Raw genomic sequence first — 27,068 nt, 5'->3', positions numbered from 1 at the left:
TAGCCATGTCCGTTGCCTTCACCGGGGCCGTGGGGAGCCCGTTGCATTGGGGGAGAAGCTGGAGCAGTGTGTGACGGCGTGGTGGCCTGCCTCTGAGGGGAGCACGCCTCTGAGGACCCGTGACCAAAGTGTCTCTCACTTGAGAGTGGGGCGTGACACCCCCTGGTTGCTGCCTAGTGTTTGCAGCTTGCCTCTGTCTTGCACCACCCTCCTCACCCTGCCTCAGTGACTGTATCATCCCCAATTATTACTGGCCATGTGACTGAAGTTGAGTTATTTACAGAACCACTAATATCCTTTGTGTCCCCTTTGTCCTTCCTGTTTCTGGAATCTTCACATAGGCTGTACAGGTGAGAAAACTGCTCACAGACTAACACAAGCTCACAGACTAATAACCCCTCCAGCGGCTTTCCCGCTCAAGGAATTATCTGACTCTACACTATAACCTGGCAAGGCCAGGGGTCTCGGAAGTCATGCTGTGGGGTTGGCCTCCATTGAATTTCCTTCTCTTGTGGTGGGATCCCCTTCCCAGCCTCCCATTAGATTCCTGGGGCTTTCAGCTACTGGATGCTTTTCAATCCACAGAAAGCCCAGTCAGCCATTCCTTTAGGTCCTTCGGGGCCCGAATACCTCTGTCGTCACTGATTTAATCCTTTGGTTTTTTTAATTTCCTTGCTTTGTACCTGAACATTCCGCTTTGGCAGCAGCTCAGGAGGTTAATCCCATTGACCAATTTAAAGCGTGGTGAAAGAAGTCTCCGAATAGCCAGAAGACCAAATGGGCCTTGGGGATTTCTACAGTCCTTGGCTCTAGGGGGTCTTTCAACCTGAATGCCAGGAACTGGCTGACTTAACTGCTTGCATGAGGGATTAAAAGGGCAGCCCTTTATCCGTGGCTCCCTGGGAAACTGAAACAATGGCTCAGCTTTAACCTCTCCTTCACCGATTGGCTCAGGAAACTGCCATTGTGGCATGCTGGAAGTATTGGGTTGTCTGAAAAGTCATGACGCATTTTTGCAATGAAAAACATAGAAAAAACACGTTATGACTTTTCCGACAGCCCAATACCAGGCAACTAGAGTCCAGTTGCCACCCTGGCTTCCCGGAGCTTTATTCAGAGGCTCAAGTGTGACCCACATTCATAAAGAGGGAAGAAGTTATCATCAGAAGGGGTTTGCTCACCCTGCCAGCTACTGTGCTGTGCTGGAAGTAATAGCCATTGGTGTGGCATGCCGGGTGGTAGGTGCTATGCTTTAGCCAACTAAGATCTCTGCCTGTTAGCAGCCTGCATAGGCCATTGTTAAAGGGCCAGTTCCAAAATCCAACAAGCCACCAAACCAGAAGCCATGGGAATGGGCAGTGGCCCAGATCTGGACACTCCCTTCAGAGCTGTCCTGTGTTCTCTCTTGTGTGATTCAGGATATCCCGGAAAGAAAGGTCCAAAAGGCGAGCCAGGTCCCCCTGCATCAACTGGAAAGAAAGGTCTGCCTGGGCTAAAAGGCCTTCCTGGATCTTCAGGGTTAATTGGCTTCCTGGGGAACTCAGGCTTGCCAGGGGCCTCTGGGTTGCCAGGCCTGCCAGGTCCGAAGGGTAAGTGAAGTGATCAGAAAAGCAGCAGTGGGTGCCACAAAGGAGCATCCATGCTGCTCAGTTGCCTCTTCCCCTCTGCCTAGGACAGGGGAACAGGGAGGAAGGTGGGCAGGGCTTTGGCGGCAAGACCGTCAGACAAGGCTAGTGCTAAAGGAGGACACCCCTACCCAAGATGAGTCACCCTCACCACCTGCTGGGAGGAAGGAAACACTGGGCTGAATAGTATGGTCAGTAAAGCCCAAGAGAGTAGTAAGAGCCACACTGGGTTTACTCATTTGCAGCACCCCTCCCACAGAGCCTGACAGCTCTCATTTCCTGCGATTGCCCTGCCATACACCAGAGGTTACGTGAGAGGCATCTCTATTTTACATGGGGAAAAGTTACTGGTCCAAGCTCACACAACTGCTTAGCAACAGTGTCAGTCTAGAGCTCATCTCCCTGCCTCCTGGACCTAGGCTTTTTTTTTTAATGCCACACATGAGCTCTATCTTAATGAATCATAAGAGAGGTGCCCGCATCTTGTTTCCTTTTTGTTGCTTAGCATTTTGTCCCTGTTCAGGGAAATAGTGTAATGTGTAATGACTAAGAGCTTGGGCTTTGGAGTTAGAGAAAGGCTGAGTGTGAGTCCCTTCTCTGCAACTTCCTAGCTGTGCGGCTTTGGGTAAGTTACTTAACCTCTCTGAGCTTCCATTTCCTTGTATGTCAAAAAGTGAAAATAATAGAAGGTCTGTTTTTCTCAACAGGTGAGAAGGGGTCTGTTGGACTGGTAGGTTTTCCAGGGGTGCCAGGTCTCCCTGGTATTCCTGGTGCAAGTGGATTAAAGGGAATTCCTGGGTTAGCTGGAAAAACGGGACGATCTGGACAAGCTGGTAGCCCTGGTGTAAAAGGTGAGTTGGGTAATGGAATTATGGACTTGCCATTCATGCTTCACAAGGTACATTTTGTTTGTCAACTGTGTCATTCATGTGGCTTGTACCAACTCTGTGTTAGAAAATAAGATTTGGGGCTTCTGAATTAAGTCCTTTTAACCCAAAAGGCTTAATCTCTTCTGAGTTACTACTACATGTTAGAGGCCTTGTCATACATTCTCAAATGCTCAACAGTGGAGGGTCTAAAGCTGCTGGTGGCATTTGGGTTTGTCAAAGGAGAGGGCATGCACATAAACGCAAAGTTGCAGAAACAGGGGCAGAGAAAAAGCCGGAAGTGCTCGTAAGGGAGGGTCTGGGGGTGCTACTGATATGAAAGGTCGGCCCATGCCTGACCCCATGTCTAAGCTCCCTCTCAGGCAGATCTCATGATCCCCATCCCTGCAGGAGACAGAGGCAACCCGGGGCCAGTGGGAATTTCCAGGCCAAGACCTCCAATGCTGAACATCCAGTTCAAAGGAGACAAAGGCTCTTGGGGCTCCCCAGGACCCAACGGATTTCCTGGACCCAGAGGTACTGGGGCAGGGAATGGGCAGGAGACATGCTCAAGAAAGTTTCTACAACCAAACTCAACTCCCTTCCTAAGAAAAGGCCCCGCAGTACAAGACACCCCAGGGCAGCAGTATGGGTGGCGGCCGAGGGTGCACAGGGGCTGCCTTCCCTGAGCCTAAGGGGTGCCTGGACTTTGAGACTGCCGATCTTCATTGCCGCGACGGAGCTGAGTTTTTGCACCACAGGCTGTTGCACCCCTGGATGAGCCTGGCAGAGGGTGGGGCATGGACAATGAGAAGCTTTCCCAATGCCGGAGCTGGGGTGGCCCTGACTACTGCCCTATTAGGCTGAAGACAGCACCCCACCCCCACCCCCACCCCCAAGCCTGCACTTTGCCTGCCGGCGACCCAGGGCACTTTGAGTAGCAGATTTTCTGTTGCCCAGAGTCTTTTACAAAGCTGTTTGCTTCTTTCCCAGGTGAGAAAGGAGAGGCTGGCCGCCCCGGGCCACCAGGCTTGCCTGGAGCTCCTGGATTCCCTATCCAGGGACTTCTTGGGAGACCAGGCCCCCCTGGCTCCACAGGACTATGGGGCTTACCTGGCCTAAAGGGGTCCCCTGGAATCTCAGGCTTCCCAGGAATGCCAGGAGAAAGTGTAAGTGTGCCCAGATCGTTGTCTCCCCGCCAGAGAAGCCCCCCCATAGCAGGAGGACATGCCCCTATTGCCCACCTTTCTGATCCCAGCCCTTTCCCCAGCTCACCCCAGATAAAGCCCTCTCCCTGAGACTGACAGTTCTTCCCATCCTTTCCTGAACATCCCCTCCTCTGGGCCTCTGTTCATGCTATCTCCCCCATGGGGCAGACTTCCTCCTCTGCAATTGGCTAATACCTGCACATCCTTCAGGCCCTAGCCCAGGCACCTGCTCCTCCAGGTGTCCCTGAAACCCCACCATGCTGACACACTATCTTTCTCACTGCTTCTATCCATCCTAATTGCTTCTGTGTGGGTCTGATTTCCTCAATGAGATCGTTAGGGCTTGAGAACAAAAACTGCGCCTTATGTGCTTTTATGGTCTGCTCCCCACTGCCAGCATCCCACGTTGAGTTTGGCACATCATAAGAATTCAGTACAGACTTCCTGATGTCTTGATTTCAAAAGGTCTTTCTTGCCTCCACAAGAAACAACAACCGACAAAGAGCCAAATCCAGTTTCTCTGGGGTCTTCCAAGGCAGGGTGGTAGAGGGGGCTTAGCAACGAGACAGACTTGGATTTGAACCTCAGCTCCATCACTCAGTAGCTCTGTGATTTTGTGCATATTGCTTAACTTGCCCGAGCCTCACTGTTTTCATCTGTAAAAAATGGGAATACTATTCAAACCTCCCTCAGACAGTAGTGAGGATTAAGTGAGCTGACACATGTGAAACACTTAGCATTATATCTGGTGGATGGCAGGCTCTAAATAAATAGTAGCAATAATAGGAGCAGTAGTGACGGGACGAAATGAACCAGATCACAGAACACCCGAGCTCCCTGAAGGCAAAGTCCATGTCCTCCAGAAGTGTCAGTCCATCTGGTGGAGAGAAAACACACACACACACACACACACACACACACACACACACACACATCCCCGAAACAACTACGAAAGAAATAATTCTCAACTGGATGGCCCTGGCTACTCACACACTAAGAGGGATGGCATCAACGTGGGAAGGCATTCTAGGAGGGGTCGCAGCATGAGCAAAGGTTCAGAATTAGTAGATATGGTAATTTGAAGAAAAAGCCAGGTGAATGCAAGGGGTGTTCTAGGTGGGGGCCCAGCGAGCACAGTGACCCAGTCCAGAATTCAGACTCCACCCCATACACTCGGTACCAAGTGTCTTTACTGGGTACATGTCAAAATGAATCAAAACCATACCAGACACCGGGGAAGAACTGTACTGGTGACAGCTGACGTGCCCCCTTCCCAGATTCAGATAGTGTGTTGGACATTAATTAGCCAGTGAAGCAGTTTTTCCTGTGAAAATGGTAACACTGGCTCAAATTCAGACTCCAGTACCTGTACACACACAGCCGGGTACCTGGTAGCAGAAAGACGTCTGTTCCCTGCTGAACCTGCACCGGCGGCTAGTGAAGCAGCACTTTTCCTTGTGCATAACCGCTCGAGCTTTGCCAGGGGTCGTGGTAGGCAGCCATCTACAGAGCACACCAAGTGCCTGGCTTGAGTGTCATGGTCCATATTTTCTAAGAGACTTGATTGAACAGCCACACTTTTATTTCCCAAGATTCCAAGTTTAATAAGCGCTAGGAAGTTGTGAGTGACAAAACCGGGATTGATCTGCAGATCGGATCCCTCCCCTAAAAACCCTAAGTATGCATTTCTGCCCTGTGCTCATCACCTTCCCCTTTGCAGGATGTCAGTTGCCCCCAGCCCTGGTCCACTCCTGCCACTGAGTACATGATAGAGATCTCTAAGGCAGCGGCTGAGGGAGAGGAGGGTGGGAGGGTGGGGGGGCCCTGAGCTCTGGGCAGAAATAATGATTCCCATATTGCTTTGAAGGGTTTGAAGGGTCTCAGTGGATCTCCTGGGCTCCCTGGAGCACCTGGCCTCTCAGGTTTAAAAGGTAAAGAGCATTTTCTTGTCATGTGTTTTGCCAGATCAAGGTGAATTTCTAGCAAGCCCAGGGCTTTCCTGGGGGGAAACTCTGTGTTTAGGGGAAAGTGAGTTGATTTATGTTTCCCCCTTGGCCAAACACCCTTGGCAATCTTTGTTCCTCAGAAACATGTGAAAAACCGTGGTTTGACCCCAGCCGCCTTCCAGATTCAGCAGCAGAGGAGGACCTCAGCTCTAGACAGTCTCTTACCCTGCTGAACCCTGCCCACTGGGCAGGACAAATTCCCATCCTTGCTGTCATCCTTGTTTCATTCTGATGATGTTTTAGGGCCCTTCCTTTCTTCTTTTTTTTTTTTAAGATTTTTTTGTTGGGGAATTGGGGAAGGGAACAGTGTTGCGGAATTGGGGAAGGGGAACATTGTGTTTTTCTAGGACCCATCAGCTCCAAATCAAGTTGTCCTTCAATCTCAGTTGTAGAGGGTGCAAGCTCAGCTCCAAGTCTAGTCGCCGCTTTCAATCTATAATAGTTGCAGGTGGGGGGCGCAGCCCACCATCCCATGTGGGAGTCAAACTGCAACCTTGTTGTTAAGAGCACACGCTCTCACCAGCTGAGCCATCCGGCCCCCCATTGGCAGCTCAGCAGCAGCTCAGCTTGGGCACAGTTCACTGGCCCATGTAAAAATTGAACTAGCGACACTGTTGCTCAGAGCTCGCTCTCTTAACCAGTTGCGCCACCCAGCCGGCCCTAGGGCCCTTTCTTTTATCTTCTCTTCCCAAACTGAGCATAGTGATGTGTTTCCCAGTGCTGCATGTAGCAGCATTTCATGACACTAGCCTGGTAGCATCTCAGCCCTTTGTTGGTGATTGGTCACCTTTTACCCAATGGGTAATTTTGTCAAGGAGCTCCTCTGTCTATAATGAATCTGAAAAGATTTTGCCTTCAAAAGATCTCCTTGCTACAAAATAAGCTAAAGCTTCCCCGGACCACTTGAACAATATCTTGATATCCCCAGGAGATCAAGGTCAGACACTTGGACTTGCTGGTAGCCCAGGACCCAAGGGACAACCTGGGGAACCCGGTGTGGAAGGTAAGGCTACAGTACAATTGTCTCATGTGTCTCACAGACTCCTTAAAACTGAGGATTGGAAGGAATTTTAGAGGTCAACCCCAAGTTCTGCAACTTCTTCTTTCCAGTGCAGAATATTTCCTACCTCACATGTGTCCATTCACAGATAGCCCACAGTTTTCCCCAAGCAAACCAGCCTATTCTTTTGTCAAGACTCATAGACTTATGGGATAAGTCTAAGACCTTTGGGATACCCCCTTGGTTTATAGGTATCTAAACTGCTTCTCAAATATTTCCACCCATTGCTCCTACTTCTGGGGGCGCTCAGAACAAGTTTACTTACTTTTCAATTGGGCATCACCTTTCAAATGTGAAGACAGTTGCCATGATCTTCTTCAGAGTTTCTTCATTGGATCTAGCTCCCTTAGCAGTTCAAGTAACTTCACCTTCCTGCTCACCCTCTCTAATGGAGGGACACACTGCCCAAAATGTGACTTGATCACTCAGCATTTTTCTTGATTTTATAGGTGTGAAAGGAAAAGCTGGACTAGTTGGTGACATGGGTTTCCCTGGAATTAAAGGTGACGATGGGAAAGCTGGTATTTCTGGAGATGTTGGGCGCCCTGGCTCCCCAGGTACCACACCACATGAAAACTTCCTTCTGAAAAGGTTAAGATTACCTTCAAGCCTTGACCCATTCTGAACTTCTGCCTTGGTTTCACTTTTAGGACTTCCCGGGATTGGAGGCATGACAGGAAATTCAGGGCTTCCAGGTTCTCCAGGCCAGCCAGGGACACCTGGGCCCCTAGGCCCCCCTGGCTTAATAGGAACTAAAGGTATGTGTATGTGGGAGAAGGCAGTGGGGGAAAGGGTCCCCCTTTCAAAAAGGGACAGCAATTAATTTATATTAGAAGACAGTAGCTGGGTTCAAGCCATATACAGGAGAGTGATTGACTGGGCCACGTGAGGGATAACGGGAAAGGAGGATGAGGAGAAAAAAAAGGAAGGCAAGCATGAATGGGAAGAGAGGAACATGGAACCTACAGAGAGAAAAGCAATCAAGGAAGGTCATTGCCCTGGATACATAGCCTTTCCCTGACTTAGAGATTGGACAGCGAGTCTCTGGGAGCTGGCAACTCTGAGTTCTTCTTGAAGAAACCTAATTATCTACCACCCTGCTCTTAAACGATACTGTTTTCTAATAAGAGTCAGGAAAACCTGGGGCGAGGGTTTAGGTTAGGACTGGTCTAGTCTCCCTTAGGGCATTCAGTGATGCCTCAAGAAAGATTTTGACCTTTAAAATGAGGACTTTGCAATGCCCTTGGGGACAGTACCTTTTGCTGACCCTTCATGATTCAGAGTTGCCAGAGCCATTTCTGATATTCTCTCCCCTCAGGTTATCCTGGAGTTATTGGTTTGCATGGACTAAATGGGCTTCCAGGAACCAAAGGAACCCAAGGAACTCCAGGTAAGGAAGGCCCTCAAGGGCAAGGAGGAGAGTGACGAATCTTCCAGAAGCCTGGCAGGGGCTGTCAATGAGTTCTCGGCTGTGGTGCATCCCATATCTTTGGGCTCATAGATCTCCTTGCTAGTCCCCAGTTTGGGGCACCTTGATGTGGGGAGGAAGGAAGATGGGGTTTCTCCTACCTGAATGAGCTCTCCTTCCTGTTTTTTTTTCAGACAGGCCCCCAGCAAGTGAGCTAGGCATGAGGGCTAACCCCCACTCAGTTCTGTCCCTCTCTCTCTCTGCATCTCTTCCTAGGACCTGGTATAACTGGTGTGCCAGGGCCAGCTGGCCTCCCTGGTCCCAAAGGGGAAAAAGGTTCTCCAGGAATCAGCAATGGAGCCCCAGGGAAGCCAGGCATGAAAGGACAAAGCGGTGGCCGAGGTAAGTGAGCCCAAGTCAGATCTTGTGGGAGCTGAGTGAGGCCTGGCTGGGGAGCCAGAGTTGGGGTTCATCAGAGCCATGCAGCTCACAGGGTTGTGCTGTGCATGTCTTCACATCTCTGGGAATCTCAGAAGCCAGTGAAACTGACTGCTGAGAAAGAGAGGGTAGGCTATGCCTAGTGCTTTCCTGAGAAGGGGTGTCAGGGAACAGTTCAGAGAGCGCCCTCTAGCCTCCAGGTTCTCTCCCACTCTCCCTTATTTAACCTCGGGACCTCTCTTGCACACTTGGCAATAGCCTCGGTTTAATGGTCCTGAGGGACGGGGCTTGTCCACTTAGCAAGAGGTTTACCAGCAGTTCCTCAGTGTCCAGTGTAGATGGTACTCCCAGGACTCAGGAAAGGCAGTGTAGCTGCTGGAAGGAGCCCAAGACTAAGAGGATACATGTCTCCCTAGGACAGGCACACAGCAGGCTTCAGTTAGGATTAATTGGGTTTACTATAATATAAAGCACATTTCACCTGAGTCTCAGCCCCTGACTCATCACATGGTCTGAAGTCCCTTTCTGAGCCTCCCTTTCCTACCTCTCAAATAGTGAGAATGAATTCTGATTCTTTAACTCCTTAGGAAAGTTCTGAAGACCCGCATATATCCCACTCACTGTAAAACAGGAAATGACTTTGGTGTAGCATCATGGCTAAGAGTATGGGCTCTGAAGTCAGACCACTGGATTCAAACTCCAGCTCTACCTCTTACTAGCTCTATAATCTTGAACAAGAAAGTTACTTGCCCCTCAATCCCAAAGGAACCCTTAGTTGTCCTTTTTTTTGTAAAATGGGCATAAGAAGAGATCCTACCTCAGAGGTTTGGTGAGGAATCAATGAGGGCTGAGGTAACGTATACAAAAGCACTTAGCACGGTGTCTGGCACACAGTAGGTACTCAAGAAATGTTGGCCATTATATCATTACAAGTAGGGAAATCATATTTGCAAAATGTTCTGTTCCTCATAGTTCTGGGGCCTGAAATCCCACCACATTTTATTTGCATGTTTGTATTAATGTATGTATGTTTTTCAGGAACTATATTCATACATTAATTCATCTCCTGTTGCATTTTATACTGATGCATCTGCTGTCTCTGTGTTTATTCTTCCCTTTGGTCTGGACCAACCTGTTCTTTCCTGAAAGCCAGCAGCTTCTCCAGAATGAGGGCGCAAATAGGGTCTGCGCCTGTAGGAAGATTGTGTGGCTACTTTCACGGGAGATAGAGAAGAGGGGACCCAGATAGAAGCACAGGGGCATTGCCTTTTCCATTTACAAATCTTTTCTGTGAATGCCTGGTCATTAAATTATTCATTTCCTTTAACTACCTGAGGTAATAAAACCACAATTACAAATGCAGTACACAGCACATGTCAATATGGATACATTTCAGGAACATAATGTTGAGCAAAAAAAAAAAAAAAAGCAAGTCACAGAGGAATATATTTGGTATGATTCCATTGCTAAACATTTATAAATAAGCAAAAACAACCAATACGTTGTTCATGGATACAAATATGCCTGGTCAAACTGTGATGAAAAGGAACGATGAACACAAAATTCAGGAGTGGTTGCCTCTGAGAGGGAGGAAAGTTGGGGGGATCTGTCAAGGGCAGGTGAACGTAATGCTATCTTCTTTTCCTTAAATAATTGGGTGGTTGGAACAGAGGTTCATTGTATCTGGATTATATTTTTTTATAATCATATATTTTTTTATAATTTTATATATGATTTCTAAATATTCTTCTGCTCCTCTCAATATCTAATTAAAAGAATTTGTTTTAAAAGAATGTAGTAAATATCATAACCCCCACTTGGGAACCTATCTCTGACCTTATCGTAGAAATCAGAGTAAAATGAAGATTTACCCCTAAAGAAATGTCCTAAAGCAACCCCTGACCCTACACTACCTTTACTTAATAACTGGAAAGTACACCATTTTCATATTTGCACTAAATATTTAGAGGCTGCCTTTGTATGTTTAGGGTTTTTTAAGGCTCTGACACTGGAAGACGTTGGAAAAATATGCCATCTTGCATTTTCATTGGCTCATTTAAAATGTCTTCTTCTCAATCAAAGAAATACATGAACTTGTTTTTGTTTTTGTTTTTGTTTTTACCTGAGGTCACTAGTAATTTTATTTCAGGTGTGATGCTAAATTGGTATAATCATAAAATCAAAGTTAAAAAGAGGAGGTGGCTCCAAATACTGAGATGGGAATTATGATCTCTGCTGCCCACATTTAGTCTATTATATGTAGTGTCTCATGTAGTGGTTTTGCATAATTTCAGCATGTGTTTTGTTTTGTTTTGTTTTTCAGGAAAAAAAAATATGTCTTTCTCTTCAGGTTTTTACCTTTGTGAAAAAGAAAAAGACTTCAAGGGTTCATCAAGAAAGAACTGATAATATTAAAAGTAACACTAGCTTTGCCACTAGATTTTCTTTGTGTTTTTATTTTTCCGAATTGGAGACTCTTCTTGAAATTTGTTTTTTAACTTCTCTATATTTCCTTATCATTCAATTAATTAGGGAGCTGTTAAAAATACCTGAATTAACCAATCTACCATATTTCTTTGCAAGTGTTCATGGGTTTGCTATTCCTTACGTAAACATGAGAAGTTCAGCATTAATATAGTTGGCTTTTCTTGTCAGAAAAATAAAATGCAAGACTAATAATTTTGGATTTTCTTGGCACAAACAAAAAATAAGAATCTCAACCATCAGAACACTTTATCAAGCAGTTTTAATCTATTTTTCTTCGTTTGAATATCTTCTAGAATACACCAAAGTAATGCATTTCTTCCATGCTAAAAGTATAATATAAACTTCTACATTTGTATGTGTGGCTTTGATATGTTTTTCCATCAAGATTACCATCTACATATTCAATCTGTGCATATTAAATAAATCTTCTGTCATCTGTTGAAATTTTTGGTTTTGAACATATTATAATAGAACTCAGAAAATATAGAAAGCAGTATTAAAATTTGAGCAAGTATTCTCTATCTACTCTAATAAATGGCTATTCTCTGTGGGCCAAAAAGGGGAAAGGATTTAGTACAGAGAAATTTGTTCTCTAGGCAATTAAGCAAGCATGCAGCTAATCTCATGAATTACCTATAAAACTGTTTTCCAGTTTGCCTAGAAGATCCAGAAGTTAGCCCTTCAATTCCAGGTGCTGCAGTCATGCCTTTTCTTCCTCATTTGGGAGAAATCTGAAATATTTCCATTACCAATGAAGTTGGGGAGCTAGAACTTTCCAAAGCTCTATCCCAATTAAATGCAGCATCTGCTGGGAGGGGGAGTCTCTGAGCCCTGTCAGCTACATTTGTCCTCTGGCTGCCAAGGTAGAATGAAGGGAGAAGAGCCCTCTGCTGGTGTCCGCTGGTCTGGCAGCTACCTAACCCATTCCATTTTCTCTGAGAAAGCCCAGCCCTTTCCTGGGTACACGAAGTCCATGAAGCCCCTTTTATTTGTTCTTTGCAGGTTTCCCAGGTCTCCAGGGCCCTGCTGGTCCTCCCGGTGCCCCAGGCCTCTCCTTGCCCTCAGTCATTGTAGGACAGCCTGGTGAACCTGGGCGACCTGGCCTAGATGGAGAACGAGGTAAAGACAGGAAGGAAGACCCAAAAAAGAGCTGACCATCGCCTTTTGTCTGGAGTTTGGGGAGGTCCCATATACAGTTCAGCCCTATCCCTATTGCTGGACATGCATGGGCCTGCTCAGCCTCACATCCCTCCCCCAGCAGGGATGCAGGGTCTGGGACAGGCTGCATTTTGCTAGAAGGGTTTGGGAAGGGTTGGGCACTGGGACCTCACAGGCAGGGAGATGACATTGTCTGCCCTGGGGATGGGCTTTGGCTTCCTATCAGTCCCAACTCATTCAGCCACAGCCGTTTCTTTCTCACCTGCCCTCCCATCTCATGCATAGGCCGCCCAGGCCCCCCGGGGCCCCCAGGTCCCCCTGGACCATCCTCCAATCAAGGTGACCCTGGAGACCCTGGCTTCCCTGGAATTCCTGGCCCTAAAGGGCCCAAGGGAGACCAAGGAATTCCAGGTTTCTCTGGCCTCCCTGGAGAACTAGGACTGAAAGGTATGACTCCTTCCTGCAACCCTGCCTTCATCTCTGCCTCCACCCCCACCACCAGCACGCCCCCTCCTCCCACCAGCACCACCATGGCAGGCCCCGACTTGCTTTCCTTTGGACTTTGCCAGGCATGAGAGGTGAGCCTGGTTTCATGGGGACTCCAGGCAAACTTGGGCCACCTGGCGATCCAGGATTTCCCGGGACGAAGGGGAAGGCAGGGCCAAGAGGTGAGTTGAGAGCATGTGCCAGGCTGACCCTGAGCTCAGGGGAGGGGTACAGTGGTAATATTCCTTTAGGAGTCACCGCATAGCACGCCAAATAAAGCCTGGATGCCTGAAACAGCCGGATCAAGCTCCTCCAGGGAGGCGGTTTTTCCACCTTGAGGAAACCTCTGGCCCCATGAACTCCCGGGAATAAAGGCCACCACTGCCTTGCCACCATGGGTCCTGCCACTGGTGTCCCCTGTCCACAGTCGTGGGCATTGGGTTTGCACTCAGATCACCACTCACTCATTTGCTCAATGCAGAAATGAAGGACCATGCTGTACCACCAGCCCCCTCACTCACACACACCTAATCCATTAGCAGGCCCTGAGGGTTGTGTCTCGTGTCTCCTAAATGTGCCTTGCATCCTATCATCTCTCATTGCTTCCACCACTACCACCCAGGTCCAAGCCACCAACAGTCCCCTCATGAATCATCGCAGTGACCTGCTCACTGGTCTCCCCATTAGCCTTGTGCACCTCCCTCAACAATTATTTCTCCACACAGTGGTCAGAGAGATCTTATACAAACTTAAATCATCCACTGGGTTCCCATGGTATAAGAATAAACTATGACCACAAAGCCCTATGTGATGCTGCCCTCTTCATCCTCATCACCAGCTCTTCCCCTTTGTAACTCACTGTGCTCTTGCCACAGCAATGTGTCCCAGTTATCCAGAAACACCTAGCCCCAGGGCCTTTGCACATGCTAATTCTACTTCCTGGAATACTCTTGCCCCCCTCCACCCCCACTCCCAGCTCCTTCTAATGCTATAATGGTCTCAGTTTAAATGTTACTGCATATAAGAAGCCAGTTATCACTCTCTCTAAAGCAGGTTCTGCAGCTCATAACCCCCTCTGCTCCCTCCCACTATCACTGCATTATTCCTTTCCTTCTTAGCACGTCCCATAATTTGCAGTAAGATTAATGGTGTTTGTCAGGTTATGTATTTTTTTCATTTTTATCACCAGACTGTAATGTCCAAAAAGGCCTGTCTTATTCAGTGCTCTGTCTCCTGATCTACCAGGGCCTAGCACATAGTAGGCACTCAAGAAATACGTGTTCAATGAATTAATAAACAAATTGGCTTGTTTGGCTACTAATAGTAAGCCAGCTGGCTTGGTTTAGAGTTCTAGGCTATGATGCCAAGGAACAGCTGGAGTTGGGGGCACCCCCTCAGCCTCCTTGGCACTGTATTCTGACCAATTAGTGAGTAAACCAACTCACCCTGGCTGCCTTCTTGGCCTCTACCTCACATGTCCATTTCCCCCACCTGTCCACAGGCTTTTCCGGCCCCCAGGGCGCTGCTGGCCAAACACTAATTGCAGAAGCCATCCAGGCTCCTCCTGGACCCATGGGTCTGCCAGGCGTCGATGGCATCCCTGGCTTCACAGGGGACCCTGGAGTTCAAGGCCCTGTAGGCCTACAAGGTGAGGACGGCTCCAGAAAAAGGGAACTTCTCAGGGAGCTCAAATGGCTTTGGCTGAGAGGCTGAAGCAACTGGCTGGGACGCCCAGCTCCAAAGGGGGCACCTTCCTCAAGTGTTTCCTCTGCTCCTCACAAAGCTGCTAAGCTTTTTGTCTGGAGGAAGGTCCAGCAGTTGTACTTGACTTTAGAGAAGGCGCAGAGCATAGCAGCTACTCTAGACAGCTTGTCCCTCACTAACGTGCCGCTGAGACGAGGAGGGAGTATGGTGGCAGGTGAAGAGCAATGGAGAAAGCCACAGGTGGGGGGAGGAGAGGAAAACTGGCTCTTGGTTCCAGTGTTGCCCCGACTGCAGTAAGCTAGCAGTCTCTTTGGACCTCCGTGTCCTCATTTCTGACATGGGATGCCAGCACTGGCCCTGCATTCCTCCCAGCTGGGAGGAATGAGAGGAAGGGAGGAGGAAATGAGCATGAAAGGACTCAGAGGGGTTAAGTTCAGAGTGCAGTCCCAGCACCCAGAGGCCCAGACATGAACTAAGGACTAGCCCAGGAAGCTCAGCTTTGAGCTCAGTGTGTTGCTCCAAAATGATGGTCAGTGCGCCCTCTCCTGGTGAGTCCTGGACATGACATGCGATTCCCCTTTGTCCAGGGAGGGCTCGTCCAGGCCCTGCACATGGAGTACCCCCACTGTGGGGCTTCTATCTTTGCAGGCTCCAAAGGATTACCTGGCATTCCTGGCAAAGATGGCTTCAGTGGGCTTCCTGGCCCACCTGGGGCTCTTGGCGATCCTGGTGTCCCTGGACTGCAAGGCCCTCCAGGATTGGAAGGTTTGGTCACGTGGCACTAGGGGGCAGAGGGCTTCTGTGAGGGATTGAGGCCTGGGGGCCTGGGGGTGAGTCAAAATCTCAAATCAGAGAATTAGGAAATGTGGTGGTAAAGCCTGACAGGACCGGGAAGCTGTAAAACGGGACTCTAATCCGTTCACTAGCCAACCCTCTCTGAGCCTGTAAAGGATTAGAGCTCTACATTCCTGAAGACAAAGAGCTCTTCCAACTCCTTTTCTGGGTTCTTTTCCAGGTCCAAAGAGCCATGACTGCTGTAGCATGGCCCCCTGCCCTGCCCTTCCCCTTTTCTACCCGGGGATTCTGCAGTGGATGGGAGGTGGGTGGTGCAAGGGATAAGAACATTTCAGATCAGGTATGGCTGTTCTGCTACTTAGCTCCCATTTGAAATATCAGAGATGGCAGATCAGTTGTTCTGAGTGGAGAACAGTTCTGAGGCTTGGTGGGAAAGTGGCATGACCACCTGCCATGGTGGGAGGGAGTGTATGTAATTTTGCCTTGCTAATCCCACCTCTGCTTTTGCTGCCTCTGATTTAGCTGGTTATCCCCTATGAAAGCCTGCCAGGTCAGCCCAAGAAGTAGCCCCCTGTGCCCCCTTTTCCCCTCATAGCTCCGAGGCCAGATGACTGTGGGAGAGAAGCCGGATAATGTGCTTTTTAAAATGGGGACTCTGTAACCAGATACAGTAGTCCCCCATTATTCACGGGGGACACATTCTGATACCCCCAGTGGATGCCTGAAACCGAGGCTACTACTGAATTCTATATATACTGTTTTTTTCCTTTACATACATACCTATGATAAAGTTTAATTTATAAATTAGACACAGCGAGAGATTAGCAGTAACTAAAAATAAAATAGAACAATTATAATAAAATACTATAATAAAAGGTATGTGAATGGCTTTGGGGCCACTACTTAGTAAAATAAGGGTCACTTGAACACAAGCACTGTGACGCAGCGGCAGTTCATCTGATAACCAAGATGGCTACTAAGTGCTACAGGACAGGGAGCGTGTATAGTGTGGAGACCCTGGACAAAGGGATGACTCACATCCAGGTGGGGAGGGGATGGCACGAGATTTCATCACACTACTCAGAACGGCACACAATTGAAAACTTATGAATTGTTTATTTCTGAAATTTTCCATTTAATATTTTCAGACTGTGGTTGACTGGGTACCTGAATCCGCAGAAAGTGAAACTCCAGATAAGGGGGGACTGCTGTGCATCTGAGTTGAGGTTCTAGCTCTACCACTTATTAGTGAGGGAACTCTGAGCCTCTATTTCCTCATCTACAAATCAGGATGATGTGGTGGTTATGAGGACTGAGTGAGCTAACATGTGTACATAAACGTGCCCTGCTCAATGCTTGGTACAAAGTGAGTAGCTGCCCTTATTACTGGCTGCACCCAGCTCACCACTTTTCCACTCTGTCTCTCCCAGGACCTCCAGGGAAACAGGGCCCCTTTGGGAGGGCTGGCTTGCCTGGACAGAGCGTGAGAGTGGGCTACACCTTGGTGAAGCACAGCCAGTCAGAACAGGTTCCCGTGTGCCCCGCCGGGATGAGCCAGCTGTGGGTGGGTTACAGCCTGCTGTTCGTGGAGGGGCAGGAGAAAGCCCACAACCAGGACTTGGGTAGGTACTAACTCTGACAGCCAGCCCTGGCCATCTGTCCCCACGAGGACCAAGAGCCACCCCCCTCGTTCCTCCCAGTCCTTGGTGGGTCCACTGTTGTGTAGTGGGTTACGAGCACCCACTCTGGCATCAAGCAGATCTGGGTTCCAACACTAGCCGTGTGCCCAGGGACACGTTATTCAACCTCTCAAAGCTTCTGCTTCTTCCTTAATGGAACAAAGCTAATTCTAGCACCTATCTCATGAGGCAGTGTTAGCATTACCCGAATGACCCCAATGTAAAATGCTTGGAACAACATTTGGTATATACTGAGCATCCATTAAATGTTGGTGATTAGTAGTAGTAATAATATGACCTGCAGGGCAAGGCTGATTACCCAGGAATGAATTGTATTGTCTACAGGTGTGCTAGCTCTGAACCGCAGACTCACGATCAAATGCTGGTTTTACAAAGCAGATTAATCAGGGAGTCATTATGCAGTTTATAAAAAGATTATTTTCACTATCAAACTTCCCCCGGTGCATTGAAAACCGGATTTAATCAACAGACTTGTGCGTGTGCAGTGCTCCAGGATGGCGAGGAGAGGCATGCGTCTTCTGCTGCAAGTGGTTGGATGTAAACCTAAACCACCGCGCAGTCCAGTCGGGTGGTCCTGGGCATAGTCCCAGCCCTGCCCCTGCCCACCTACTTTCCTTCCAGGGTTTGCTGGCTCCTGCCTGCCCCGCTTCAGCACCATGCCCTTCATCTACTGCAACATCAACGAAGTGTGCCACTACGCCGGGCGCAATGATAAATCCTACTGGCTCTCCACCACCGCCCCCATCCCCATGATGCCTGTCGGCCAGACCCAGATCCCGCAGTACATCAGCCGCTGCTCTGTGTGTGAGGCGCCCTCGCAAGCCATTGCTGTGCACAGCCAGGACATTACCATCCCGCAGTGCCCACTGGGCTGGCGAAGCCTCTGGATCGGGTACTCCTTCCTCATGGTAAGGCCTTGCACTGCCCCCGCCCCCAGGTATAGAGGCAGAGGGCAGGGTAATGTGCCGTTTGTGCTAGAAAGTGTTCTACCTGAGGATCAAGATGAGGAACACTTCGAGGCTTCATGTATCAGGAAAGGTCACTTCTGTGGAGACACATGCTCCCTACATTCTGCAAAGTAAGACACCCCTGGGAGTCCAAACTGAGGGTTTGTCCCATTGGCCGTTTGCTGACCCAGATGTATATGAAGCCTCTTCCCCACCTCTGTAGTCCAGATAATCATCCAGCTGTGGTGAAGGGAGAGGGGATGGGAGTGCAGAGTGGACTGTTATCCATGGGTACCGTGACTGGAGATTATCAGGTCATGAGTGGCACTGATGAGGAAATCCTGAAACTGAGTGCCGGCAGAGCTCAGTGAAGGGAGGGCCAGGACATCAGGCCAAATCTGAGGCCTACCTGTTCTCGGCAGGTAACAGACACTAAATGTCGCCTTAAAGGGTGTGGTACAGGGTAAAAATATAAATTCTAATGAAGATAACTGTAGAGTGAGAGCTATTAATAGATATGCTGGGGAAGGGCCCCGTGGTTTAACCACTTTGTGAGTATTGTATATTCTTTCCTTTCTTGGCGTACACCCCCAGGGGCTTAGAGTAAAAAGGGCTCTGAGAACTGTATTCTGAAACCTACTGAACTTTCCTTAATTCAGCCTCACACGTATGAATCTGTGGAATTTGGGGGGTGGGGCACCTAGCACACCTCAGAACTCAGTGGGGCAGCAGCAGTCTGGGAAAGTCTGGCTGAGATGTGGCTACAGTCCATGCACAGTGGCTTGCACCAGGGAGCTTGGAGGGGGCGGGGCGCTCCTGGCCCTGAGGCTACCACACGGGAGGATGAGCTGTCTGGTTCCTACAATATGGCCTTTGGTCTTCTGGCTAGATGCTGGGGCCAAGCCAAGGGGCCTGAGGTTAGGAAGGAAGCGTACGTTCCTCCTGGAGCGGCAGAGCACCCACCAGCTCCTGTGGGCGCAGCTCACACCCCACGCCTGTCTGTTTCAGCACACTGCCGCGGGTTCCGAGGGTGGAGGTCAGTCCTTGGTCTCACCTGGCTCCTGCCTAGAGGATTTTCGCGCCACTCCTTTCATCGAGTGCAGTGGTGCCCGGGGCACCTGCCACTACTTTGCCAACAAGTACAGTTTCTGGCTGATGACAGTGGAGGAGAGGCAGCAGTTTCAGGAGGAACCTGTACCTGAAACGCTGAAAGCCGGGCAGCTCCACAGCCGGGTCAGCCGCTGCCAGGTGTGTATGAAAAGCCTGTAGGGTGGCACCTGCCACTCTGCCTCTTGCCCTCCCCTCCCCCACACAACGGTCGCCTCACAAACCCAAGCCGTCTGAAGAAGGAAGGCATGATCCCGTTTGCCCATCTGTCAAGTTGTACATTGGAGTCTCATTTGGGCTGGACTACCAGACACTGGTCACCCCAACTCTGTCAGGCCCCATGGGTGAGCCCACTGAGATCCGCTGTCCCATTTCAGTCAACCTGGTGCTACCATTTGATTCAGATATTGATGGCTACCTCAGAGAGACCTGCCAGGCCACCCCTTTCTTAGACTGCTAGCGTTCCTCACTGTCTCAGTCAGAAAGCTCTTCATAATGGCTGATAAGTCATTTCTTTGTGCCCAGAGTCACCACACATTATTTGGTTTAAACCCAACCACAGTGTTTCCACATTAAAAAAATATTATCTGGCTAAGCATTCATGGGTGACTCAAGTCTGCATAGAGCAAGCCCTCACTCTTCAAGGAGGCCCAGCTTGAAGGCAGGCAGCAGAGCTGGAATAGGTGCCAGCCAGTAGCCTGGGGTGAGCTCTGACTCCTTGGAAGAGTGACGGGTGACTGGGCCCATATAGCTTAGGGAGGCTTCAAGGCCAACAGCCAAGAGGAGCTCATTCACTTCATAGGGTCCTAGACAAAGCATTTCCTCCTTTGGCTCCCTGCCACAGAGACCTATGACTTGGCCAGGTCCAGGTAGCTTAGAGGATGCACCAAATGTAGCCAGGCCCATAAAGAGAAATGAGAACCTCAGCCCTTCCTCCCAGGCCAGGAGTACAAGTGTGCATGGTAAGGAGGTGTGAATTTCGCTTTTGACTCCAGAAACAAAAGGTAAATCCCTTGTCCCAATTTCTCAAAAGTCCCCGTTTATTCCAAATGCCATCCAGATGTGTGCACTGTAGCAAATCCGAGTTGCAGAGTGTTGGTTCATTTGAATTTTGAGGCTGTTGGAGAACTTCCGTTAAAATGGCCATCCAATTTCTCCTTTACAGGTAGCCTGTTAAGCTATTTTAATACATTTTTAAAACCTCATAAAAATCTAACACATTTGTCTCTTTAGCAATTAGCAGACCTAAAGCAAGCCTGAGTTGACTATAAAGTGTATTGTATTCTGTTTGAGGGGATTTGTTTAAACAATTTTCTTTAATTATCAGTTTCCCGGAACACTTAGCTATGTTAACATGAGGCAATTCCTTCCAGATGATTCTGTTTCCTTAAATATTATGTAATCTGTGCCAACACAGACAAAACATAATCAGTATAATCTGAGTTACTGTTACTTTCACCTCCTCTGAGTAATAAGCATGGTGTCAGCTTTGTACATCACAAATAAAAGGAATTAAATATGAACATTTGACTCTCTTGACATTTTTTATGAAAACTTTTCTGAAGTCTGTCTCACTACAATTCATAAGTTCCCCCTCAGAGCTGTGGGCGATCCTGTTACTGCAAGTGGAGCTTTATAACAAAATATTGAGGCAAGAAAAAATACAATTATAGTCAAAGAGCAGAAAGAATCCTCTAACAGGCAACAAATCCACAACCTTTTTCAAGATAAGCCTATGACTACTTTTAGCCCTGTCACATGCTAGAGTTCCATACTTCTGGGCCTCAGGATCACTTACAGATAAATCAAAAGTAGAGACATGTTAAAGTCATTAAAATAAAATCTAAGATATATAAGCACTATGTGCGTGTGTGTGTGTGTGTGTGTGTGTGTGTATAAAATATATCTTCTGGAAGGATAAACAAGAAACTAATAACATTGGGGGCATTCAGGGAAGGGAAAGACATTTCACTGAATACCATTTTGAAGTTTTTTGAATTTTGAACCATTGGAATATATTACCCACTGGAAAAATTGGAATCTAAGGAAACAAGTGTTCTAATATTCCTAAATATACAAAAACAACAACAAACAAACAAACAAACGAAACCCTTTGGTTTTGTGCTAGCTTCCAAATCCCAGTTGCTGGCCTTCCCCAGGACTCGGTTGAGGATGGAGGTGAAATGCAAACAGGTTGAAAGGGCAAGGAGAGGAAACTGGGAAGACCCCACTGGGAGTAGACATGCATCCACACAGGAGACTGGGTGGCAAAGCCAATTTGATGAATATGTGCTGTAAAATTTAGTATGTTGCAAGTCCTGAAATGGTTTGGAACTAACTGTATTTGATGAACAGATTAAATATCACCACATGAATAATTCTTTCTAATTATGACTGTCAACCAAAAATGGAGTCTAATTCAAACACAATTTTAATTTCCCAAACAAAAATCAACAATTTAAGCCAGTAATTGGCAAACGACAACCTGTAGGCTAAATTCGGCCTTCCACCTGTTTTCGTAAATAAAGTTTTATTGGCTTACAGGCAGGCTCAGATTGTCTGTGGCTGCGTTTTTACTTCCAACAGCAGAGTTCAGTAGCTGTGACAGAGGCCACATCGCCTGCAGAGCCTGAAACGTTTACAGTCCGGCTCTCTACAGAAAACCTTTGCTTAACACACGATTTAAGTGATCATGATTTGTTTTAAGGGCAGGGTGACATTCGACAAAAGTGTCAATAAAGAAGGTGACAGTGACCCCCAAAGGGGAAGGTTCCCCAAAAGAGTCAGGAGATCAACAAGTACACATTTGACATAATTTCTTTGACAAAGTTTTTGATATAAATTACAATTAATTCAAATACATATTCAAATAATTTAACAAGAACTTTTGCTCCCTGATGTAATCACTTTATTGTTAGAGCAAGAGAACAAACTGCTTCTTAGTATTTAGCCCCAAAGAGGTCACGCCTGAAAGGGTGAGGAAGCACAGGTAACCATCTGTCATCTGCCAGTGCTGGAAGCAAGGGGGGAGTTGCTGTCTGTCTTCCAGATGTCCAGCTCCTCATTTCAGTAGCGGCACGCTCACTGTGGCCATGTAAGTCAAGCTGGGAAGCAAGCGACAGCTCCTAAGCTTTCTGCTCCTAGATTCCATGATTGTTCTAGTTCTTTCTGGGGAAGGGTTGTTATGGGTTTTTTCTGAAAACGGTGATTGGCTCAGTCACGATTGATTGCTATTAAGTTTGTATGCTGTTGGCATATCAGGCACTTGCTGACTAGAAAAGTTTTATGTAACGAGTTCATGTTCTTCTGGTGTCAGATGGAAGACAGACCCCCAGGTTGAGTTGCTATTATTCTATATGCTCAGAATCTCAAACTCTTCCTCCAGGTCAAACTCCTCTAGCTGTTCAGTAGAGTCAATGAATTCTACCAAAATACAGAAATGAGAAAGAAGAAAAGCTTGACACTCAGGTTGAAGCGGTCAATACATTACTCAGTAGGGAAGACTGCATTTTTAAATCGCTTTGTTAAAGAAAAGCTTCTGTGAGGGAGACTTACAGATTGGACCACTGGCAAGTACTAGTAAGTCTCTATAAACAGTCCAAATAACCAGACTTGTTACACAGTCCTATCCACAGTGATGAGGATGGGGCTCTGCAAAACCTTTGAGGCACCATTTTACTCACCCACAGCCTCTGATTTGTTATTCTGAACCAGGAGATGAAAACAAATGTTCTAGTCATTTTGATTTTACATGGAACTTTCGTGCTGAGCTTATTTTCAGCGTTTATCAATCTTTGATTTCTGTAAGTGTCAGTTCATCAGAGAATTAAAATAAAGAAGCACCTATCCTTGCTTAGTCCAGACAATTGCTTCTGTTTCGTAAAACAATTGCTACATGAGGGTCTGCTGGACGCAGAGCCCCTGAACAACCACTTACCTGCCCCAGTGGTTGTCACCTCTGGCTTGGCTGGAGGTACAAAGGGAGGCCAGTGAGATGGATGTTTCTGAACTAATTCAAACATCCTTAAGTTTTCCTTTAGAATTTCCTGAAGACACAGAGAAACAGTTACAAGCACTGCAGAGTCAGTACATTTCTGTCCAACTGGCAATCTATGAACCTCAAGCCCTAAGAGAGTGGCCTGGTTGCTGAAAGGTGAAAGCAGAGGCCTAGCAAATACACCCAGCCACTCGCCAACTCATCTGAAGACCCAGCCCTCTTCAATTCTGGCACTGCTGGCCAGGACGGAGGGACACTGGAGGGAGTATCTGACAGAAGGCCCATGCTCACTGCCCATCCTGGCATGAGGTTCGGCTCACATGCCAGTTGCATGGGCTCAACTCAATTTAGGGGCAAGATACTCCTGAAGTATTGGCACCAAAGAAATGTTGGTTAATCAAATTAAATCTACCCCAAGACAAATACTGGTACATATTGGTATGGTTTCCATTTAGTCCAACATTTATGGTACACGTCCTAATTTAAATGGCATAGTCTTATCAGAAAGTTTTCTTTCTAACTTTAAATGTAAATACAAATACAGTTTTGCTGCATTCTGAAATGTAAGTATTGCTTTTAGAAAATAAGTCTCCATTATGTCTCAGCAAATTATTAACTGGGGTTTCAGATTCAGCTAGGGACACTAGTATTAGTTATTTGTTCACTTGTGAAGAACAATCTTCCCTCCTTACAGTTACAAAAGGCTCTGGGCTTGCATCTCTCCCATCTCTTTGTTTTGCAGAGAGAACACTGGGTCTCCTGCCACCCCATCCAGGGCTCTTTAAACTACTCCCTATAATCTCCTTTCATTCTTGCAATAAGCATTTATTGATGTCCTGTACATAGTTGGCATGTGTTAGACGGTGAGGAATAGGGAGGCAGATCGAAGATTGGTGAGCCTTCAAAACAATAAATACCCTTTCACACAAAACCAAAAAGAAAGAATAACTTGCTTTACTATTTACACAGATTTCTGCAAACCATGTTTCCTTAAAGTGGCAGCATACCTATATTTTATATAAATAAGACAGTTAATAGAAAGGCAAGCTCCTGAAACCACAATGGAATACATTAAACTGCAAATGGACCACTCAACACACAGACAAGTAGTTTGGTTTCTTCAACCATCTCAGTGTTATGAACAGGCTAAGGAAAAATTTAGGCTGATCTATATGAAATTGGCATTTTTAGGTTAAAATGGTAGAATATTAGTTGCATATTTCATAAGACTTGTAGGCTTAATGACATGAAACATTAAGTATCTAAAAATATCACTCACTTGACATATTAAACATATTTCTAACAAAAGTTTTTCTTTGGTTTCCACAGTTATGCACAATTCCCCACATCTTAGTTTCTTTCTCTTGTGATAAAGTCATATTAGGCTAGGTTTATCTCACTACAAAAAACAGTCTTGAAAAGGAATCATATTGAATAACTTTGTTTTTTAAGACAAAAACATACATCTTTACCTTTTGAACAAGGCTACACCAGCTATCAAAGTCTTTTTCTTCTTTGCAGAAAAATCCCTTGGGGGGAAGCAAAAGAGAACAACTTAGAACTGGTCAGGGCACCAAGACTGGACCCCTATACTACAAAATGGTGCCGTTGGCCCAGGGTTACGATGTGGGATGTGGGCCACTGTCCTTGGATGCGACGTCCCAAAAATTAGAAGATTGCCTGGGCTTATCTCTCTCCTAGATCATGGCCTCACTTGGACACATGTATTTGCTCATTCTTTCTCCCCCATCCCTCCCTCTTCATCTCCCTCTCCATTCTCTCTGTCTCTTCCTCTCCTTCTCCCTCTGTCTTTCCTTCTGTCTCTCTTTCTTCTTTTGTCCCTTTCCCTTTTTCCCTGTCCCTTTCCTCCCTGTCTCTATCCCCTCATATTGTGAGATATAGTAACCGGATGACCAATCTCCAAAGCGTAGGGTTAACTCCGTTACATTCAGTGAACAAATACACTATAAAGAACAGTCAAGTAAACCATCAAACAAAAGCCAAATAGTACTTTTAGCTAGAGGTAATACTTAATAAGGTGGCTTTGACCTTAAGGAAATTATCTATTAGAATAAAGAGAACCATCATCCTTCCCCACGCTCAGAGCCTTCCCACAGTAGTGAAAGAGTAGTCCGAGACAAGAAGAAGACTCTGTTGGTTCTTTGGACACAGGTGCTCTGTCAATCGGATTAAACTGGAAGGATGTAGATGGGCCTCATAACCACTGGCTACTTCACATGCAGCTGCCCCTTCGATGTGTGTAGACAGCAGTCATACTTGGGGGGGGGACCCTACAACTTCCTGGATTGTGTGCCCAGAGAAATGGGCACTGTCCACTCAGGGAGCCTTGCCCCCTTCTTCCTCCCTAGTGATGTCCCACCTTATTCCTTTTGACTGTGTGGCAATAATTAGAGGACACCAAGCGAAAAAAGGGAAAGACGGTAACTCTAATAATAACTAACATTTATAAAATGTTTACAATGTGCCAGGCATTGTGCTAAGTGCTTTACACACAGCATGCCTCCCGCAACCCTACAAAGAAGAAACTTCTCTTTTGCTCATTTTAGGGATGAGAAGACCGATGCTCAGAAAGGTTAAGGGACTCCTCCCAAGTCCACAGCTAGTAAGTGGCAGGGCACGGATTCCAACTTGAGCAGTTCGGCTTCAAGGCCCACTCCTCCCCCACCACTGTACTCTACCTCTTCTGGGATCTCTTGCCCCTCCCCCGCCCTTCAAATACCCACCAATGCTACAGAAGGATCCAAGTTCAGAATGTTCATTCGCTGTGGGGACTGCAGACAATGGAAAGTCTGGTCATCAACTGTTCCATTCTCTTCAGTGTCGACAAAGTTCTGGGTTGTGTGAGGGTCCAGGAAAATGAGCTCATCACCTGTTAGAATGAGGCAGCCTTAACCTTCGAAGATCCACTGGCCATGGCCCCACTGCTGTCCTTGGGAAGAGGAGCTCTGGTTTTCCTAACCCTTCCCTTGGTGACAATGAGAATGAGATGACAGAAAGCCAGAAGGAGGGTGAGCATGCCTGAAGGAAGCCACCTGCACCCAAATCCGATCATTCAATGAGAAGACTTGCCCTAGCATTCACATATCCTCAAGGCCCAAGTCCAAAACATGGAGAGCGATAGGTTTGAGAAAAGGTGGGAATGAGAGACCACAGATGACATGTCAGGCTCTGTGAGCAGCAGTAGCAAAGAGGCGCCATGTAGAATCACCAAGCCGTGGGTTCAGGTGCCATTAGGGAGCTTTCTGCCTCTCAGCATTGAAAAGCATCTCATTCTAGAGTCTAGACCACTGCTTCTCTGACCCATGGTCAGAGAGCACATCTGGTAAGGAGAAAGGCCTTGGCCTCCAAAGAAATGGGAACGCTGATTCTGCCATGGATGACGTACAGGGAGCCGACTTCCAATCTTGATGAGCTAGCAAGTTAGTCATTGTTAGCAAGTTAGTAATTCCTGTCAGAAAGCACTGCCTTGGTCACATTAACATCAGTATAGATATACCTCACTGGAAAAATTCACTTTGAGATGATCGAACTTTACAACTGAGAGAAAAGCCATGCTGCATTAAACTGAAATGGCCTAGGCCAACAAATGATCTGGGAGGGGTTCAGGATAATAAAATCTCTAATTTTAGCTGCTATTCAAAGGGCTGAGAGTCCCTCTAATGCTCATCAGAGACACGCTAAGTAGGCAAACGTGCCTAAGGAGGCACCCTAACCTCCCTTTCCAGGCCGGAGGATGGTTTGGGCCCCTATGTTCTAGACTGGGTTAGGCAACCAAAGAAAGACTACCTGCAGCAGGACGATGGGGTAGGGAGGAATGCCCTGAACACCTGCCCTTGAATGGCATTCAGGATCATGTTGGGCACATCTAAGTGCTTCTATTGGCAAAGCATGTTTCTGATGAAAGCTTAACTTGTCTCTGTCAGACCTAGGATAAACCATTTAAATCACTGTGTCTTCATTTTTTTTAAACATTTTTATTGGGGAATTGGGGATGGGAACAGCGCTGGGGAATTGGGGGAAGGGGAACAGACAAGTTGCTGTCGTTTTGTTCTTCA

The 27,068-nt window shown here is 47.2% G+C and overlaps 2 protein-coding genes across 6 annotated transcripts in view; one reads left to right on the top strand and one right to left on the bottom strand.

The window, feature by feature from the left end:
• COL4A6 (collagen type IV alpha 6 chain) overlaps window positions 1-20,518 on the top strand; it is a 314,136-nt gene extending 293,618 nt beyond the window's left edge. For both annotated transcript variants that reach the window (XM_019662440.1, XM_019662438.1), the window contains 18 exons: window positions 1,419-1,589; window positions 2,333-2,476; window positions 2,903-3,028; window positions 3,485-3,660; window positions 5,567-5,630; window positions 6,634-6,708; window positions 7,215-7,322; window positions 7,416-7,523; window positions 8,084-8,155; window positions 8,450-8,575; window positions 12,101-12,217; window positions 12,542-12,703; window positions 12,826-12,924; window positions 14,244-14,390; window positions 15,095-15,211; window positions 16,672-16,863; window positions 17,563-17,849; window positions 18,897-20,518. In XM_019662440.1, the coding sequence (XP_019517985.1) occupies window positions 1,419-1,589; window positions 2,333-2,476; window positions 2,903-3,028; window positions 3,485-3,660; window positions 5,567-5,630; window positions 6,634-6,708; window positions 7,215-7,322; window positions 7,416-7,523; window positions 8,084-8,155; window positions 8,450-8,575; window positions 12,101-12,217; window positions 12,542-12,703; window positions 12,826-12,924; window positions 14,244-14,390; window positions 15,095-15,211; window positions 16,672-16,863; window positions 17,563-17,849; window positions 18,897-19,157 (2,552 nt within the window). In that variant the 3' untranslated portion in view covers window positions 19,158-20,518. The remainder of the gene's footprint in view (window positions 1-1,418; window positions 1,590-2,332; window positions 2,477-2,902; window positions 3,029-3,484; window positions 3,661-5,566; window positions 5,631-6,633; window positions 6,709-7,214; window positions 7,323-7,415; window positions 7,524-8,083; window positions 8,156-8,449; window positions 8,576-12,100; window positions 12,218-12,541; window positions 12,704-12,825; window positions 12,925-14,243; window positions 14,391-15,094; window positions 15,212-16,671; window positions 16,864-17,562; window positions 17,850-18,896) is intronic.
• An 889-nt stretch (window positions 20,519-21,407) lies between these two features.
• ATG4A (autophagy related 4A cysteine peptidase) overlaps window positions 21,408-27,068 on the bottom strand; it is a 60,160-nt gene continuing 54,499 nt past the window's right edge. For 3 of the 4 annotated variants that reach the window (XM_019662441.1, XM_019662443.1, XM_019662444.1), the window contains 4 exons: window positions 25,737-25,882; window positions 24,465-24,521; window positions 22,933-23,041; window positions 21,808-22,418 (listed from right to left, as the gene is read on the bottom strand). In XM_019662441.1, coding sequence (XP_019517986.1) covers window positions 22,348-22,418; window positions 22,933-23,041; window positions 24,465-24,521; window positions 25,737-25,882 — 383 coding nt within the window. In that variant the 3' untranslated portion in view covers window positions 21,808-22,347. Of the gene's footprint in view, window positions 22,419-22,932; window positions 23,042-24,464; window positions 24,522-25,736; window positions 25,883-27,068 lie in introns of all 4 variants that reach the window. The other variant, XM_019662442.1, reaches the window with a different exon arrangement.

The sequence above is a fragment of the Hipposideros armiger genome, unplaced genomic scaffold, assembly GCF_001890085.2.
Source record: "Hipposideros armiger isolate ML-2016 unplaced genomic scaffold, ASM189008v1 scaffold_377, whole genome shotgun sequence".
Classification (NCBI taxonomy): Eukaryota; Metazoa; Chordata; class Mammalia; order Chiroptera; family Hipposideridae; genus Hipposideros; species Hipposideros armiger.
Note: the sequence above shows the minus strand (reverse complement) of the source record. Positions and strands in the feature narration are given on the sequence as shown.